This window comes from Populus euphratica, unplaced genomic scaffold, assembly GCF_000495115.2.
Source record: "Populus euphratica unplaced genomic scaffold, PopEup_1.0 scaffold75.1, whole genome shotgun sequence".
Taxonomy (NCBI): domain Eukaryota; kingdom Viridiplantae; phylum Streptophyta; class Magnoliopsida; order Malpighiales; family Salicaceae; genus Populus; species Populus euphratica.
The window spans coordinates 1,435,934-1,451,310 of record NW_011499866.1 but is presented as its reverse complement, the minus strand read 5'-3'; the positions used below and the strand labels follow the sequence as shown (position 1 = coordinate 1,451,310).

The window sequence follows — 15,377 nt, the reverse complement described above, 5'->3', positions numbered from 1 at the left end:
TCGTTTCATTGTATTTTCTAGTCTTTCAACAAATATAAATAAAAATAAAATATAAAAATAAAAAACACGTTTTATACACACTCCAGCGAGTAAGAGGATCTTGTGCTTTTTATGTTACACGTGTCACCTCATAGCAATCAAATGCCATATTTTGTAATGGTATTGGAAGCTTTACATGATCAGGCATATGTTCATGATAAAGTTATGATTAATTTGTAATAGATTTTTTTTTTGTTCTTTTTTCTCTCTCTCCTTGTCTTGGATTTCATGTTAACACTTTTAAAAATCAAATATGTCCTTTCAATTTATATTTATATCAATTTTTATCCTTGTTATTTTGATTTCTAGTTCTTTTCTTTTTAAGGCTTTTGAAGTTGTTGTTTTTTCCAATTATTTCTCTCAATATTTATTTCATTTAATTTTTTACATCTAATTTGTTTTTCATTTTTTTATTTCTATTTTGTTTTTTATTTTAATCTTTTTGCTTGACTTGTTGTTTTTTAATTTTTCACTTCATCATTTTATTTCTTTTAGTTTTTATATTCAGTTTGGTCATCATTCTTTTTATTGCTATTTTTCTATTTTTAATTCTTTTCTTGATTTTTTTCTTTTTAATTTCATTCCTTAATATTTTATTTTATTTTATTTTATTTTTGTATTCAATTTGATTTTCATTCTTTAATTGCTATTTATTTTGTTTTTGAATTTTGGATGATTAGAGATTCTTGTTGTGATTTTTTCATATTTACCTTCTATATAGTAATCCTGGTCTTATAGCCAATGTCAAAGGTTTTAAAAGTAGCTCAATTTAATTTTGGTCTTTTTATAGTTTTTTTTTTAATTCTATTCTTCAATATTAGATAATAAATCTCCAGTTTTATGATTTTTTCACTTTTTTATGGGTTTATCCCAATTTTATATTCTAATTTATACATGTTATTCAAGTTAATTTGGATTAACTTGATTTTTTTTTAAAAATAATTTTTTTACCCTTTTATAATTTAGTTTGCTTAAAAGTTGACTTTCATTGTTTTATTCAGTTTATTTTGTATGAGTTTATTTTGGTTTTATGAGCGGACCATAAATTTAACATGCTGATTTAAGTAATTTTTTATCATTTTTAAAAATTAATTTTTAATTAAAGAAAAAAGCATTGTTTAGCTTTGTTAGCTTAGATCCCCTTTGAGATAAAATGCAGAAAAGTCCTAATTTTCAGTTTGCCATTCAATGTTTTCTTGATTGGTAGTTAAGTTTTGGATTTCTTTTTTGCTTTTTTATAATTATATTATTAAATCAACTAATTTTATTAATCAGGTTTCGGATTTCTTCTGCTCATTTATCATCTTCTAAATATATTTTTTTACATTAAAAAAAAAATCCAATCCAACTAATGGCATTCGGCGAGCCACCTAACTACCTTCCTGCTCATACAACTGAAATGAATACATCTATCGGGGAATGAGAGAAAGATTATTAAAATACATCATTAATTAAAAATCAGAGATGGGATGGGATGCATCCCCACCGTGTCATAACTCGTAACTAACAGATGACGTCACCATACTGGAGAGGATAAAGTTGCAAGCGGTGGGCACCGATAGTCGAGCCTTATGGGAATGAGGGATTTTATATAAAAAATTGATTTTTTTTTAAATTTAATCTTAATTTTGATTTTTTAGATTATTATAATACTTTAATATTAAAAATATTTTCTTTTTTAAAAAAAAATCATTTTAATACGGCATTCGCCATCACTGTTGACATAAGCGCGCTGCTGAGCTGCACAAAAAGCCAAGATTCCTTGCTTCCCCAGTTTGATTGGCTTTCCTAACCATCTTCCCATGCTCTCGTTTACTCTGACCTTTCCTCCCGTATTTAGGGTCGTCCACATACCCTCATAAAGCGATCACGGCTTGCTTCATTTGTCACGTAACTATCTACTACTTCGTGGGTATTTCCATTTTCTTCTCTTCTCCAGCAAGCAGGCAATGGCAAGTCCTCTGTATCATGGCACTCTCTTCTTTCTCGTCGCTGCTCTCTTTACCTTCTACTCTCAGGTACTTGCTTACCAGTCGCAAGCTCTTCTCCTTCATGTTAAAATCCGATCTTCTACGTTTAAGCTTTTTTTGTTCTACTAGAGATACATCTGTGCCTGTTAGGATTTTTATTCCCAATTTTGGCGGTTGATTGAACTGCTTTTTTGAACATGTTAAATTTGAATAGATAATGGTTATGTGGAAGTTACTATTTTTGGATTATATGGAAATAGAGAAGGAAATCTGTTGTAGCACAGATGGATGAAGCAGTGACAGACACACGGAGTTTTGATATTTAGTTAATTGCACAGTCATCGGGTCTTTCCTCGAACAAACCTAGACCTCAGTCTGAGGATTGATTGCTTTCAACTCCATAATCTCTTACTTCTAGGTACTTTTTATTAATATTTCTGCTAGTGTTTCATTTTCAACCCGCCGATTAAGTTAATGAAGAGGTTAGATCTGCTATTGATTTTTGGTTTCTAGTTCGAGTTGTTTTATGGGGCTTTACTAATCAAACATATGCAAAAGTGAGAACATGTAATAAAAGCATCTTTAAAGAAGGAATCGATACAAAAATTTGATCTTGTGAATGAGTAGGAGGTTGTTATGTTTGTAAATCGGACAGTATTATCTTGAACTAGTTTCCTTTCTTTGTGATTTGATTCTTGAAGGTTACTATTCTAAGTTTGAATTTATCGAATGTAATCTGGTCAGCAGGTTATTGCGGTGGAACCAGTTTCCAAGCTCAAACTCAATTCTAGGATCCTTCAGGTGTTTTGTTTAGCAGATTTTTTTTTCTTTGGCAATTAGAATGATTCTTTTGCTTGCAAATTATTTACGTTTCTTGTGCTTTCACTATGATTGTGCAGGATTCAATAGTTCAAAAGATCAATGAAAATCCCAATGCTGGATGGGAAGCTACCATGAACCCTCAATTTTCCAATTACTCTGTGAGTGTTCATCTGGAAAGACCTTGGTCATTGAGGAATTATTCAGTATTTTTCTTGTGCTTTCGAATAATTTCTCTTGTTGGTTCATGGGAGAGTGAGAGACAGATTGTTTTAGGTCCTCTTTTATATTGTTTTGTTCATTTATATATTGTTTTGTTCATTTATATATAGGTTTACTCTAATCCTTTATTCCTGATAGTTAACATTTCCAGTTTCTTTGCTGCATAGGTTGGGGAATTCAAGTACCTTCTTGGAGTCAAACCAACACCCGGAAAGGAACTAAGAGGTGTTCCTCTAGTAAGGCATCCAAAATCCATGAAATTACCAAAAGAATTTGATGCAAGAACCGCTTGGCCACATTGTAGCACCATTGGAAGAATTCTTGGTCAGTTGCTACGTGTTTGCATTGCATGGTTCTCTGTTTTTGTCTACTTATTTTTCAAGGTGCTGATGCTTTGCTCCTTTGTATGGAAAATGCTGGATCAACTTCAAAATGATAGATCAGGTGAAAAAAATGTTTTTCTTTCTTTCTCTTGGATTTTGTCTACATAAACCTTACTGGTTCTCAACACATTTCAAATCTGATAATCCAGGGTCACTGTGGATCCTGTTGGGCCTTTGGTGCTGTTGAATCGCTATCAGATCGTTTTTGCATCCATTATGGCATGGTAACTGAATCTTGTGATTCAAGCTAGTTGTTTATATTTGAACAAAAAATATTGACTAATTATGCTGTTCCAATATAATCACACACGTCCTTTTATTGCAGAACCTCTCTCTATCTGTCAATGACCTCTTAGCTTGCTGTGGCTGGATGTGTGGTGATGGTTGTGATGGGGGTTATCCAATTGATGCATGGAGATACTTTGTCCAATCTGGTGTTGTCACTGAGGAGGTACTAGTTTCTGGCTTTGCATAATACCTTGACCCTTGATATCTTTCCTGTTAGTTTAGATTGCTTAACTAGATACCGAGAGGGCACCCCATTTTGATCATGCCCAATCTGTTCCACAATCATGATGTTCTTTATCAAAAAAATTCATCTGGCAGTGTGATCCATACTTTGATGATATTGGCTGTTCTCACCCTGGTTGCGAGCCAGGATTTCCTACTCCAAAGTGTGAAAGGAAATGTGCTGATAAGAACAAGCTCTGGGCAGAGTCCAAGCACTTCAGTGTTAATGCATATAGAATTGATTCTGATCCCCACAGCATCATGGCTGAAGTTTCCAGGAACGGACCAGTAGAGGTGTCCTTCACTGTTTATGAGGTAAAAACTTGCTTCATTCTCCTATGCTAACACTTGATGCACTTGATTCTTTTGCAGTGCTTAAACTACAGCTTGCTTATTAAGTTGAAGAAATTCTGAGTTTTAGACATGCAGGGATAACATCAGTGGGAGTTTGCTAACATTTGATCTCATACAAATCTCTTTTTTAGCTGTACTTGCACTTTCATTCATGCGTGACGAATGCCATTATTAATTTATCGTACAAGTATATGCAAATTAGGCCCATAGAAAAAGTTATACACAAATTGCATGAAGATTGATGTTCCGGAAATACACCTTGTATACTTATTTAATTGGAATAATCCATTTACCATTCTACAGGATTTTGCTCATTATAAATCAGGAGTTTACAAGCACATAACAGGTGATGCCATGGGAGGCCATGCTGTTAAGCTTATTGGGTGGGGGACTTCTGATGACGGGGAGGATTATTGGGTATGTGTTAATAATACCATTTCTTTTTCCAGATTCCATGGCCGTTGTTTCTCATATAATATTAATATAATTATGTACTCTCTTTTTTGTCGCAGCTTCTTGCTAACCAGTGGAATAGAGGCTGGGGTGATGTAGGTTCTTTTGATCAGAATCTCTCTCCATGTTGAATTACTGTCATAAAAAGTTTTCTCTAACGCTTAACTTGCAATTTCATTTTGAATGACAGGATGGTTACTTTAAAATCAAAAGAGGAACAAATGAGTGTGGTATTGAAGAGGATGTTGTTGCTGGTTTGCCTTCAACCAGGAACCTCGTCAGAGAAGTTGCCAAGATCGATGCCCATGAGCATGCTTCGGCGTGATAATGGTTATCCCTTTTCAAATTAATGTGATTTATGTACGAATCATGTGCTTTAGCGATAAATTATGCTATAGTTTGACCTCAACTGCATAAGGGATGCTTTCTTCAACAGTGCTTAATTTGATTGAAATAATATGTGAAAGATGCTATAGTTTGATCCTTCTATTTTTTGTTCTAACTGCATCCCCGTATAACCCAATGTCTAGACTCTTACTTCGGCTCATCATGAACGGGCCAAATGATTACAGGAATTAGGAGTTGGAGAATGACATTAGGACAAGACAATAATAATAGGGAAAATTACCCTGCAATAATTTGATTGTTTTTTCTGTGTTTTGAGAAATTATATGTTATCTTTCGTCAATTTAAAATAAATAAAAGAAGAATATAAACTTACCTTTATATGATACAACATAAACACAAAAACTACATTTACATAGATTTGGATTCTCTCTTTGTATAATTTCTTCACTCCCTCTCTTAGTGCGTGCCAGGTATCACCAAAATCAAATCTTGAGCAACCAAATGTTTCAATCCAGGAAGATTCAATGAGGTGGTGATATTAAGAATATGTTTGTTTACGTGGTTATGATTGTGGTAGTGTTTCAAGCAAAACACAGCTCCTGTATATCTAATAAAACAAAAAATGTATGTCTAATAAAACAAAATGAGATTTATTATTCATGGGTCCTATTTTTTATTGAGCTTGTAACTCAGGGTCAATCAAAGCAGCTTGGGGTTGCTTTTGTTGCAACTATGTTATAACACAGTAAATAATGGTGTTAAACAATGGTGTGCCTTAAACAATGGTGTGCCTTGTAGAAACAAAAAAAGGAAATTAATCAGCTCTTCCCCTTTCTTTTTTTTTCTGCATCATGTCTTCACTGTTCTGCAACTGTTCACGTTGCAGAACAATGGACTAGCTCTTTCCCTTCTTCTTCTTCTTTTTATTTTTCTTCTGCATCATGTCTCCACTATTCTACAACATGAATAGTGGACTCCATTGTTCACGTTGAAAAAACAATGTAACGCGGCTCCCTCATCATTCTTCAGGGCCATTGTCTCTTTCCCTTCCCTTTCTCTTTCTCCTTTTGCACTCCTTCATGTCTCTACTGTTCAGCTAAGTAAACAGTGGAGAACAACTTCATTGTTAATGGGCCGAACCGACATGAACAGAGACTCGACTGTTCACTTTGAAGAATAGTGTAACGCAGCTCCCTTACCACTCTCTAGGGCTACCGCCTTTTCTTCTTTTCCTTCTTCTTCTACACTTTTTCAGGTCTCCACTATTCAGCTATGTGAACAATGGAGAGCAGCTTCATTGTTAATGGTCCGGCCCAAACCTAAATGCATTGAAAAGGGTCCGTTTCAAACCTAAAAGGTATTGAACCGAGTATGACCTAGTAAAATAAAAAAAATCTAAATTTTTTTCTCAAATATTGTATTTTATTTGAAAAACCAATGTTTAATATGATTTAATGGTACTACATAATTAAATTTGAAAGAGATCATATGATGACATAGCATTTGCAGAATTTGATCGCAATCTCAATTTTGTTTCTGATGATATTTTACCTGATATTGCACGCTAAAGAAACCATGAAAACTACAAGTCTTATTGAATAGATTTCATACGTGATGAAATTGAACATAGTTTAATGCAACAATAAAAAATACTTTATATAAAGTATTGTTTATTTCATGATGTAATAGCAGTAGTTAAATCGCTAATATTTCAATAACAATCATCAATATTAATATGTCTTTTTTAATTATTTTATAACCTCGATTTGAAAAGCATTCCTTAAGCAAACACATTTAACTACTTTTTGTTCAACCTCAATTTCAACCACAGTTTTAACCAAACATATATTTTTCCAAAATAACCTTAACTAAAAATATTTTTTATAAAATATTTTTTTTAAAATCATAACCACAACAGCTATCACAATACCAAACACACAAATTCCATCACAATTTTAAATTCAAGCTTATTATGGAGTTTGATATAATAATAACATATACCGAGATACCAATATTATAGAAACTAAAACCCCCATGATGTTTATGAAGAAACATGAACAAGAAGTATGGAAGACGCTATAAAAATTGGTTAATTTTTTACGAAGTCAAAGTAGTTCAATGAAGAACTAAAATAAAAGAAGTTTCTCACTCACATGATAAATATTATGAAATCAAAATCTATATATAAAAAAACCTAATTACAAGCTAAATAACCCTATTTATACTAGAAAAAAAATCCTAAATAAAACTTGAAAAATAATAAAAGATTTATAAATAAAATAAAAAAATAATCTTAAACCAACTAGGAAATTAATACAATTCCGACATGGTAGCTTCTGAACTTTATCACAAAGCCTTCTCGAAATTTGATCGCTACAAAATTTTAACCATAAATAAAACAAGGCTTTTATAATCATCTGAAAAACTTTTAGCTTAATCCAATGATTGGGTAAAAAATTATACTTCTCACATAAAACTGCAAAATATAAATCCAAAATCACCTATAATGTCCTTGAATGATAATGAAACCTTGCCAATGAGAAAATTCACAAAACAAAAGCAAACACAAGTTGCTATCATTAAAATCTTTGCCAAAATAATCTTAATTGTTGCCACCTATTGTTATTGTAAAAAAAGAATTCTTTCTAAATAAGAAGTTCACAAATAATATAAGGAAACAAATAACGAAAGCCATACAATAACTTATGGTCTATATCGTAATACTTTTTTGAACTTCGATTGATCTGCAATTTAAATTCAATATAAAGCAAGACTTCTAGAAATTTCTGATAAAATTTTAGCTTAATCTAATAATTAAATTAAAAATTATGTTTGTTAAAGTAAAACTACACATTAGAAAATATTAAGTTAAAAATCTAATATAATTGTCCAACAATTGCATGTATCGAATCATAATCAATATAATTTATAAGGAATTTTTTTATAGTAGGATGCTTGGCTATTTTTTTTAACAAAATAGCACATGCCAAAAAATTACTTTTTGAAAGTGATATAAAGTTATAAGAGTTTAGAGTATAAAGTGTAATTTTTTAAAATATATGAGTAAAATAAAAAATAGATCATATTATACAAGACTTGATGTAATTTCCTCAAAATAATACAATGACCAAACTAAGATAAAATTTAAAATAGAGGGACCATACAAATATTATCAACCGGTAGATGTTAGATTTTTCACCTTGGTCACCTAAGATATGTCCTGTTTGGAATTGTTTTAGTGGTAATAGTTTAAAATGTTTTTTATTTAGAAAATGCATTAAAATAATTTTTTTTTATTTTTAAAAATTATTTTTGACATTAACATATCAAAATGATCTAAAAACATAAAAAAAATATTTTAAACAAATAAAAAATTAAAAAATTAAAATTTTAAAAAATACTATTTACACCATGTTCTTAACACACACCGAATAAACTTCATTTGTGGTGTATTGTCCTTTTAGTTATTGGTCATGCATGGTCTCATCGGTCATGCATGGTCTTTCCATTCAAGCACGTCATTTACAGTGCAAGATGCCTGTGCCTCCTAACATAGTTTATTTCAAGAGATCAATGATTTAGATGGTGTCATGTGCACAGATGTTAATCTAGAAACAAATAAATAAAAATTGAAAACCAAAATTAAATAAAAAGAATAAAAAGATAAAGAAGGGAAACTAAAATTAATAGATAAATAAAAACCTAAAATACCAAATCCCTAAAGCACAAAAATTACTCTCTTGGCTGCCCTATTTTCTTACTTCTTTTTATCTTTTCATTATTTTCTTTTCAAAAAAAATTAATTTTGAAACCAAATTTTTTTATTTCCTATTTAATTTTTTTAGTACATGTAGCTAAATTAAAAATATTGATGCATGATCTTTTTAGAACTGTTTAAAATTATAGTAACAGTTGCAATTCAAAATACCTTTTGTTTAAAAATATATTAAAATAATATTTTTTTAAAAAAATTATTTTTGATATTAGCACATTAAAACAATTTAAAAATATTAAAAAAATTTAACAAAAAAATTTAAAATTTAAAGGAACAAGATTTAGACCGCGTTCCAAACAAACTCTTACAAGCTAGTGTTTCGTAATATAGCCAAAAATTTTAAATTAGGCCCAGTGGTCAACCCGGTCTAAGGCCTGGATTTCGAGTTTTAATAAGGTTACCGGGTTTTGACCGGGTTGTCTGGTGGCTCGGGTTAATTTTGATTTTTTAAAAAAATTATAATGATATCATTTTAATTAAAAAAATCAATAGATTGTAATCGAGTTTTTAACTTGATTTTACCGGGTCATTAGGTCAATTAGCTAGATCATCTCGGGTTTTAACTTCTTCTATTATTTTTTAAATATGGCTTAATTTTAGCCTTGGGTTGATTTATTAGACAGCATCGAGTTTCAAAATTATGAATCTTTATTCGGCAAATATTTACTTTATTTTTATATTAAATTTTTAAGTTTTTTTTAAGAGGATTATATATGTTTTAAGCGGGTATACATACATGTGTGTGTGGTTTTGGGCTTTTCAAGCAATCTGTGCTGGCGTCCCAAATCCAATAAGAAGGGTCGAGGACGCATGGTCCATTTTTATTCGGCACCGAACAACCGACGGATATTTCTATCTTCTCCTTCCTCCGCCAGACACGACAGAGGAAGACGAGCAAATGGAAACTAGTCTCTGCTTTTCCACTCTGCTGTTGCTCCTCGTCGGTGCCATCTTTACCTTTCAGTCTCAGGTGCAAACTTCTTTTTCCTCAAAATGATAATAATTATGGGAAACCCGATCATCTTCTTTTCAGTTTTAATATTCATCTTTGTACAAAATTATATTTCCAATCTTGGTGGATATCAAATTTTACACTTGTTAGAGAACCCGATAGATATGATCAAGCTTTAGTTGTGTTTCTCAATTACATAGAAACAACAACAACAACAACAAATTACTGTATCCCCTAACAATTAGGTAGAAAAAAGAAGAAGAAGAAGAAGAAGCAGAAATTGTGATGTCAAATCGCACCATCTTCACCTGCAGAGAAACAAACCTCAATTTCTGAAGATTATGAGGATGGATGAGACGATTTCTAAAATTGATTGATTTTTTTTAATAAAGAAACACAACTTTATCATTACAATTTGCTTACTGAACAATTTTGATTATATTCTTGGGGCTTTTTATTTTATTGGAATCTGCGAACTATTTTTTTCCGGATATTAATGTATTCTGTTCGCGTTGTTGGATGCCCCGTCTTTATGTGTTGAATTTCGAAAGTTACTATTTTAGTGTTGGATTGGTTAAGCAATGCGACTGTCTACAGGTTATAGCAGTGGAACCGGTCTCCGATCTCAAGCTGAACTCCAGGATTCTTCAGGTACTTCTTTTCTTTAGCTGGTCTTATATGAAGTCCTTTTGTGTTGAATGTCTCTCCTTTTGGTTTTGCTCTGACAATGCAGGATTCAATACTTAAAAAAGTCAATGGAAATCCCAAAGCTGGATGGAAAGCTACCATGAACCATCATTTTTCCAATTACTCTGTGAGTATTTAACTGACAGGACATTTTTTATGTATAAAATTGATTGATATAGTTCTAAGCCTTCTATTTCTTTTTTTTTTAATTTACATATAGGTGGATATAGGTGCTTTTCTTTTTAATTGCTAATATTTCATCTTTTATGCATAGGTTGCCCAATTCAAGTATCTTCTTGGAGTCAAACCAACACCTAAAGAGGAGCTGAGGGGAATTCCTGTAATAAGTCATCCGAAATCCTTGAGATTGCCAGAAGAATTCGATGCCAGAACAGCTTGGCCACAGTGCAGTACCATTGGAAAAATTCTAGGTCATTTTCTTTCCTGCTTTCTAATTTTCATGGTTGTCTTCATGGTGCTGATTCTTCTCTATTTTATATGGAAAATGGCGGACCAATTTCCTAATTGAAGATCAGGTAACTTTATGTTGCTATTTATCTTTTAATCAAATCATATAAATAATTTGTACTGGTTTTCATCATGTTTGGACTTTGATAAACCAGGGTCATTGTGGATCCTGCTGGGCATTTGGTGCTGTCGAATCGCTATCTGATCGATTTTGTATCCATTATGGCATGGTATGTAACTGAGTTTTGTGACTGAAGTTGACTTTTTTCATATTGCCCATCATAAATATTATAGTGTTTTATTGCAGAACATCTCTCTGTCAGTCAATGATCTCTTAGCATGCTGTGGCTTTTTGTGTGGAAGTGGTTGTGATGGGGGGTATCCAATTTCTGCATGGAGATACTTTGTCCACCATGGTGTTGTTACAGAGGAGGTACTAGTTTATGTCATTGCCCGTTAACAAGTCAGATTTTTTCAACAATGATGATTGCTGAATAGAAAATTAAGGGTTATCACTCTTTGGCCATACCTATTATACCTTACCTTTATGTCTTACAAAATGTTATTGCTTTAGTCTGATGGCTTCTGACCATGGAACACTCATTCCAATGGTGAACACATTTTTCATCTGGCAGTGTGATCCATACTTTGATGATATTGGCTGTTCTCACCCTGGTTGTGAGCCTGGATATCCCACGCCAAAGTGCACGCGGAAGTGTGTCAATAAGAACCAGCTCTGGAAGAAGTCAAAGCACTATGGTGTCAAGCCGTACAGAATTGATTCTGATCCCAACAGTATCATGGCTGAAATTTATAAGAATGGGCCAGTTGAGGTGGCCTTCACTGTTTATGAGGTCAAAACGTGCCTATTTCATTATTTTTCACTTGTATTTGCTTAACTTTTGACGTGGTTGAGAATAACTTATTGCTCTGAAGAAACTATGATCTATTGCTTTGTGTGGAGGAACTACCTCTGAGAGTATGATATGTTTGGTTGCTTAAAATATGGAACTCCTCTACTTTTACCATTACTAATCATATATGCAAGACACAAGTTGTCTATAATTACAAATTGGTTATGTGCAATTGCCGTAGGACTGAAAACATAGGAACTATGTCTTATTTGATTGTAATAGACTGCTCACCATTTTACAGGATTTTGCTCATTATAAATCGGGAGTCTACAAGCACATAACAGGTGGAATGATGGGAGGCCATGCTGTTAAGCTTATTGGTTGGGGAACTTCTGAAGATGGGGAAGCTTATTGGGTATGTGAGACTGCTTATCGCTTTTTCCCCAGATTTTATAGCCATTAGTTTTCCATGACAATATAATTGCTCTCCTTCTGCAGCTTCTTGCCAACCAGTGGAATAGAGGCTGGGGTGATGTAAGTTCCTATCAAAACTCTCACGCTAAATAAACTGAACACAAAATGTTTCTTCTTGAATGATTAAGCACAATTTTTTTTAAATGACAGGATGGTTACTTCAAGATTAGAAGGGGAACAAATGAGTGTGGTATTGAAGGAGATGTGGTTGCTGGTTTGCCCTCAACAAGGAATCTTGTTAGAGAGGTTGTGAGTATAGATGCTCGTGAGGATGCTTCGGCATGATATCAGACTAAATATTATATCTGGAAGTGCTGTAATTCATGTATCAATATTGGATTCTTGTGATTAGAAATGGGCTTTCACTGTATGCATGGGACGAAACCAGGTGAATGCATCCATGTAAACTGTTTTCTTAGTTGAAATTTGCTATCTGTGTGAGAATCAAGTAGTATGTAGATATTGTATCTTTTGATATTTACTGATAACACAACTCACCTTCTTGGCGTGTATCACATCCCATCTTCTGCTTCTGTCATCCGCTGCTAGACATATCCAGATTTATTGGGTAATATGCTTCTATATGTTAATAATGAAAACTCAAGGTGATTTGTAATCCACCTTAGAGGATGGGATGACCCTGTTTATGTTGGTATATAGCATATGAAATTGCTTGAGAAAGAATTATATTTTCATCAGCAGCAAAATGCCTACTTAGCTGTGCTGCTATAACAGCAGCAGTTATGATTTAGAAAGTTGAATCTATTTCGTACAAGCTCCTCTATGGCAAGTTGGATTGCTGTTCAAAGGAATGACACAGGTTGTTGTTACACTTCATTCCCGTGTCTGGAATGAAGATTGCTCTGGTTTTTATTTGTCTGGAATGAAAATCTAGCTTGCCATGTCTTGTTTGTTATGCTGCTGTTAACTGTAGCGAATGGCATAACGTTTTCCATGTGATCAGAATGCGGTCGCGGAGTCGCTGTGGAGCGCAGCAATGACTGAGAAAGAAGAGATTCTGATGGATAGCATATGTCTTTATAGCATCGATTATATAATGAAGGTAATGAAGGTAAAGACATCGAATCATTCAACGGTGTAGATCTCCAGGATGTCTAGTACCATCTCGATCAAGGTCCGAGTGCGCCTTTCATGTTTCTTGCTGTGAGCCGTGTACCGTCCACATTTACAAAAGTTAATTATAGTTTTTATACTTCATCATGGCAACCAAATGATAATTTAAGATTAAGAATTATCATTAGTAATAATTGGTATTAATATTATTTCATAAAAAAAGGGTGGTCAAAGATGGAGCAAAATTACCATTCAGAAGATAATGCAAACAACGCAATGGTAAGAAATATTTGATATTGGGTTAACGATTATTTTTTAAAATATTAATAAATTATTATTAGTAATATTAAAAAACTTTTGACATTAGTATATATCAATATAATTAAAAAATATAAAAGAATTTAATTTTAAACAAAAAAAATTAAATTTTTTTGCTTGTTCTTAAATTGAATTTTAAGTTAGTTAATGCTTTAAACTCTATGAATTTATCTTAAGAGATAAAAGTTTTGAATCATAGATAATTAAGAGGGTATTTATATCTCTTCAATCTTGTAAAGGACTATAAAGTCCTTTGGTTTTGGTGATATTAATAAGAAATAAATATATCTTATATATCATTACTAAGATATTAAGTATAATATGTCCATTAAGAGACCTTACCTATGAACATAAAAAAATAATTACATTAATATGAATGATTATTCTAGATAAATAGATATAACGGTTTGCCATATCTTTAATACTTTATTTTAAGGGATAATTTAAGATTAGATGTATAATATGAAAACTTAATAATGGTTGAATTTAGATATTTCGAGTTTAACATATTTACTAGATTCATATTGTTTTAAACATGATTAATTATCAAGCCTAATTGTTTTGGTTTGGTATAATTACTAGATCCTCGCCCGCTACTTTGAGTTTGGTTAAGTGCCAAGTTAAGTATTTTGAATCTGATATAGTTATTAAATTTTTTAGGTTAAATATGTTTACCAAACTTATATTACCTTATATTTGATTTATTATTATATTTAAATTTTTTAAATTTGATGTGTCTTCTGGATCCATTTTGTTTCTAAAATGATTTTTATTTATAATAAAAAATGTTGCCACATCAATATGCTGTGTTATGTTTCAATTAATTTATGCAAGCATTGAAAGCTGCTTGTTGGGCATGGCCAGGAGCTTGTTTGTTCTTCCTAGAAAATCCTTAATCCTTCCCTTTTCCTTCCCATAAAAAGAATAAAGATAAAATCCCATTATTTCCGAGATGGGCCATGGGATTATAACTGATGATATATTGTCACTTCTTCACATCTGAATTCTCATATCATTTTCAGAAAGCACCCCCTATTTAGAAAGTCCGTTCCATCCACACAATAGGAACACAGTAGACAGAGATCAACTAGAATTCCAAGGGGGCACAGGCTCATCCGAAATCAATATGAGCGTTAGGTGGCGACTTGTGATTGGCGGTTTGGCACCCCGCCAGCCAATGGCAAACAATATCCTAAAACTCCCTCTCCCTTGCAACTCAGATAATAAAACAGAGATCTCGAAGTATCAAAATAACACACGCCTTTCACGTTCTGTAGAGGATGTAAGTCTAGACCTGACCTCAGGGCGTCGCCCCTTTTAGAGTAGCAGTTTTTCATTTACTCACTGTACCCCACCAGACCCCACAGCACGAGGTGCCGTTCGTATTTGCGTACATGCCGTGCATTTCAATTTTTTTAAAAAAATATAAAAATAATACTTTTTTTTAAAAAAATTTAATTTTAATTTCATTACTTTAAAATATCTATAAATATAAAAAAAATAATTTTATATAAATTTTTTAAAATAATCATGAAACGGAAGTTACACCATAACCCAGATAAACTCTAAAATACCATTTGTATCTGCGGCCATGCTATACTTTTCACAAAAAAAATTTTAATTAATATTTTTTATTATTTTTAAATTACTTTGATTTAATAATATTTAAAATTAATA

At 32.1% G+C, this 15,377-nt stretch overlaps 2 protein-coding genes across 2 annotated transcripts; both read left to right on the top strand.

The window, feature by feature from the left end:
- The first annotated feature begins 1,804 nt into the window (after nucleotides 1-1,804).
- LOC105126206 (cathepsin B-like) lies at nucleotides 1,805-5,239 on the top strand. Its single transcript, XM_011026994.1, has 11 exons — nucleotides 1,805-2,057; nucleotides 2,757-2,810; nucleotides 2,909-2,989; nucleotides 3,218-3,374; nucleotides 3,490-3,494; nucleotides 3,583-3,657; nucleotides 3,759-3,884; nucleotides 4,040-4,258; nucleotides 4,601-4,714; nucleotides 4,810-4,845; nucleotides 4,941-5,239. The coding sequence occupies exons 1-11, from the start codon at nucleotides 1,989-1,991 to the stop codon at nucleotides 5,073-5,075; spliced, it is 1,071 nt and encodes a 356-aa protein (XP_011025296.1). The 5' UTR covers nucleotides 1,805-1,988; the 3' UTR covers nucleotides 5,076-5,239.
- Nucleotides 5,240-9,638: 4,399 nt separating this feature from the next.
- LOC105126207 (cathepsin B-like) lies at nucleotides 9,639-12,823 on the top strand. The gene is made up of 11 exons (XM_011026995.1): nucleotides 9,639-9,843; nucleotides 10,423-10,476; nucleotides 10,559-10,639; nucleotides 10,787-10,943; nucleotides 11,044-11,048; nucleotides 11,136-11,210; nucleotides 11,288-11,413; nucleotides 11,616-11,834; nucleotides 12,136-12,249; nucleotides 12,333-12,368; nucleotides 12,459-12,823. Exons 1-11 carry the CDS (start codon nucleotides 9,772-9,774, stop codon nucleotides 12,591-12,593), a joined length of 1,074 nt encoding a protein of 357 aa, XP_011025297.1. The 5' UTR covers nucleotides 9,639-9,771; the 3' UTR covers nucleotides 12,594-12,823.
- Nucleotides 12,824-15,377: the final 2,554 nt, after the last annotated feature.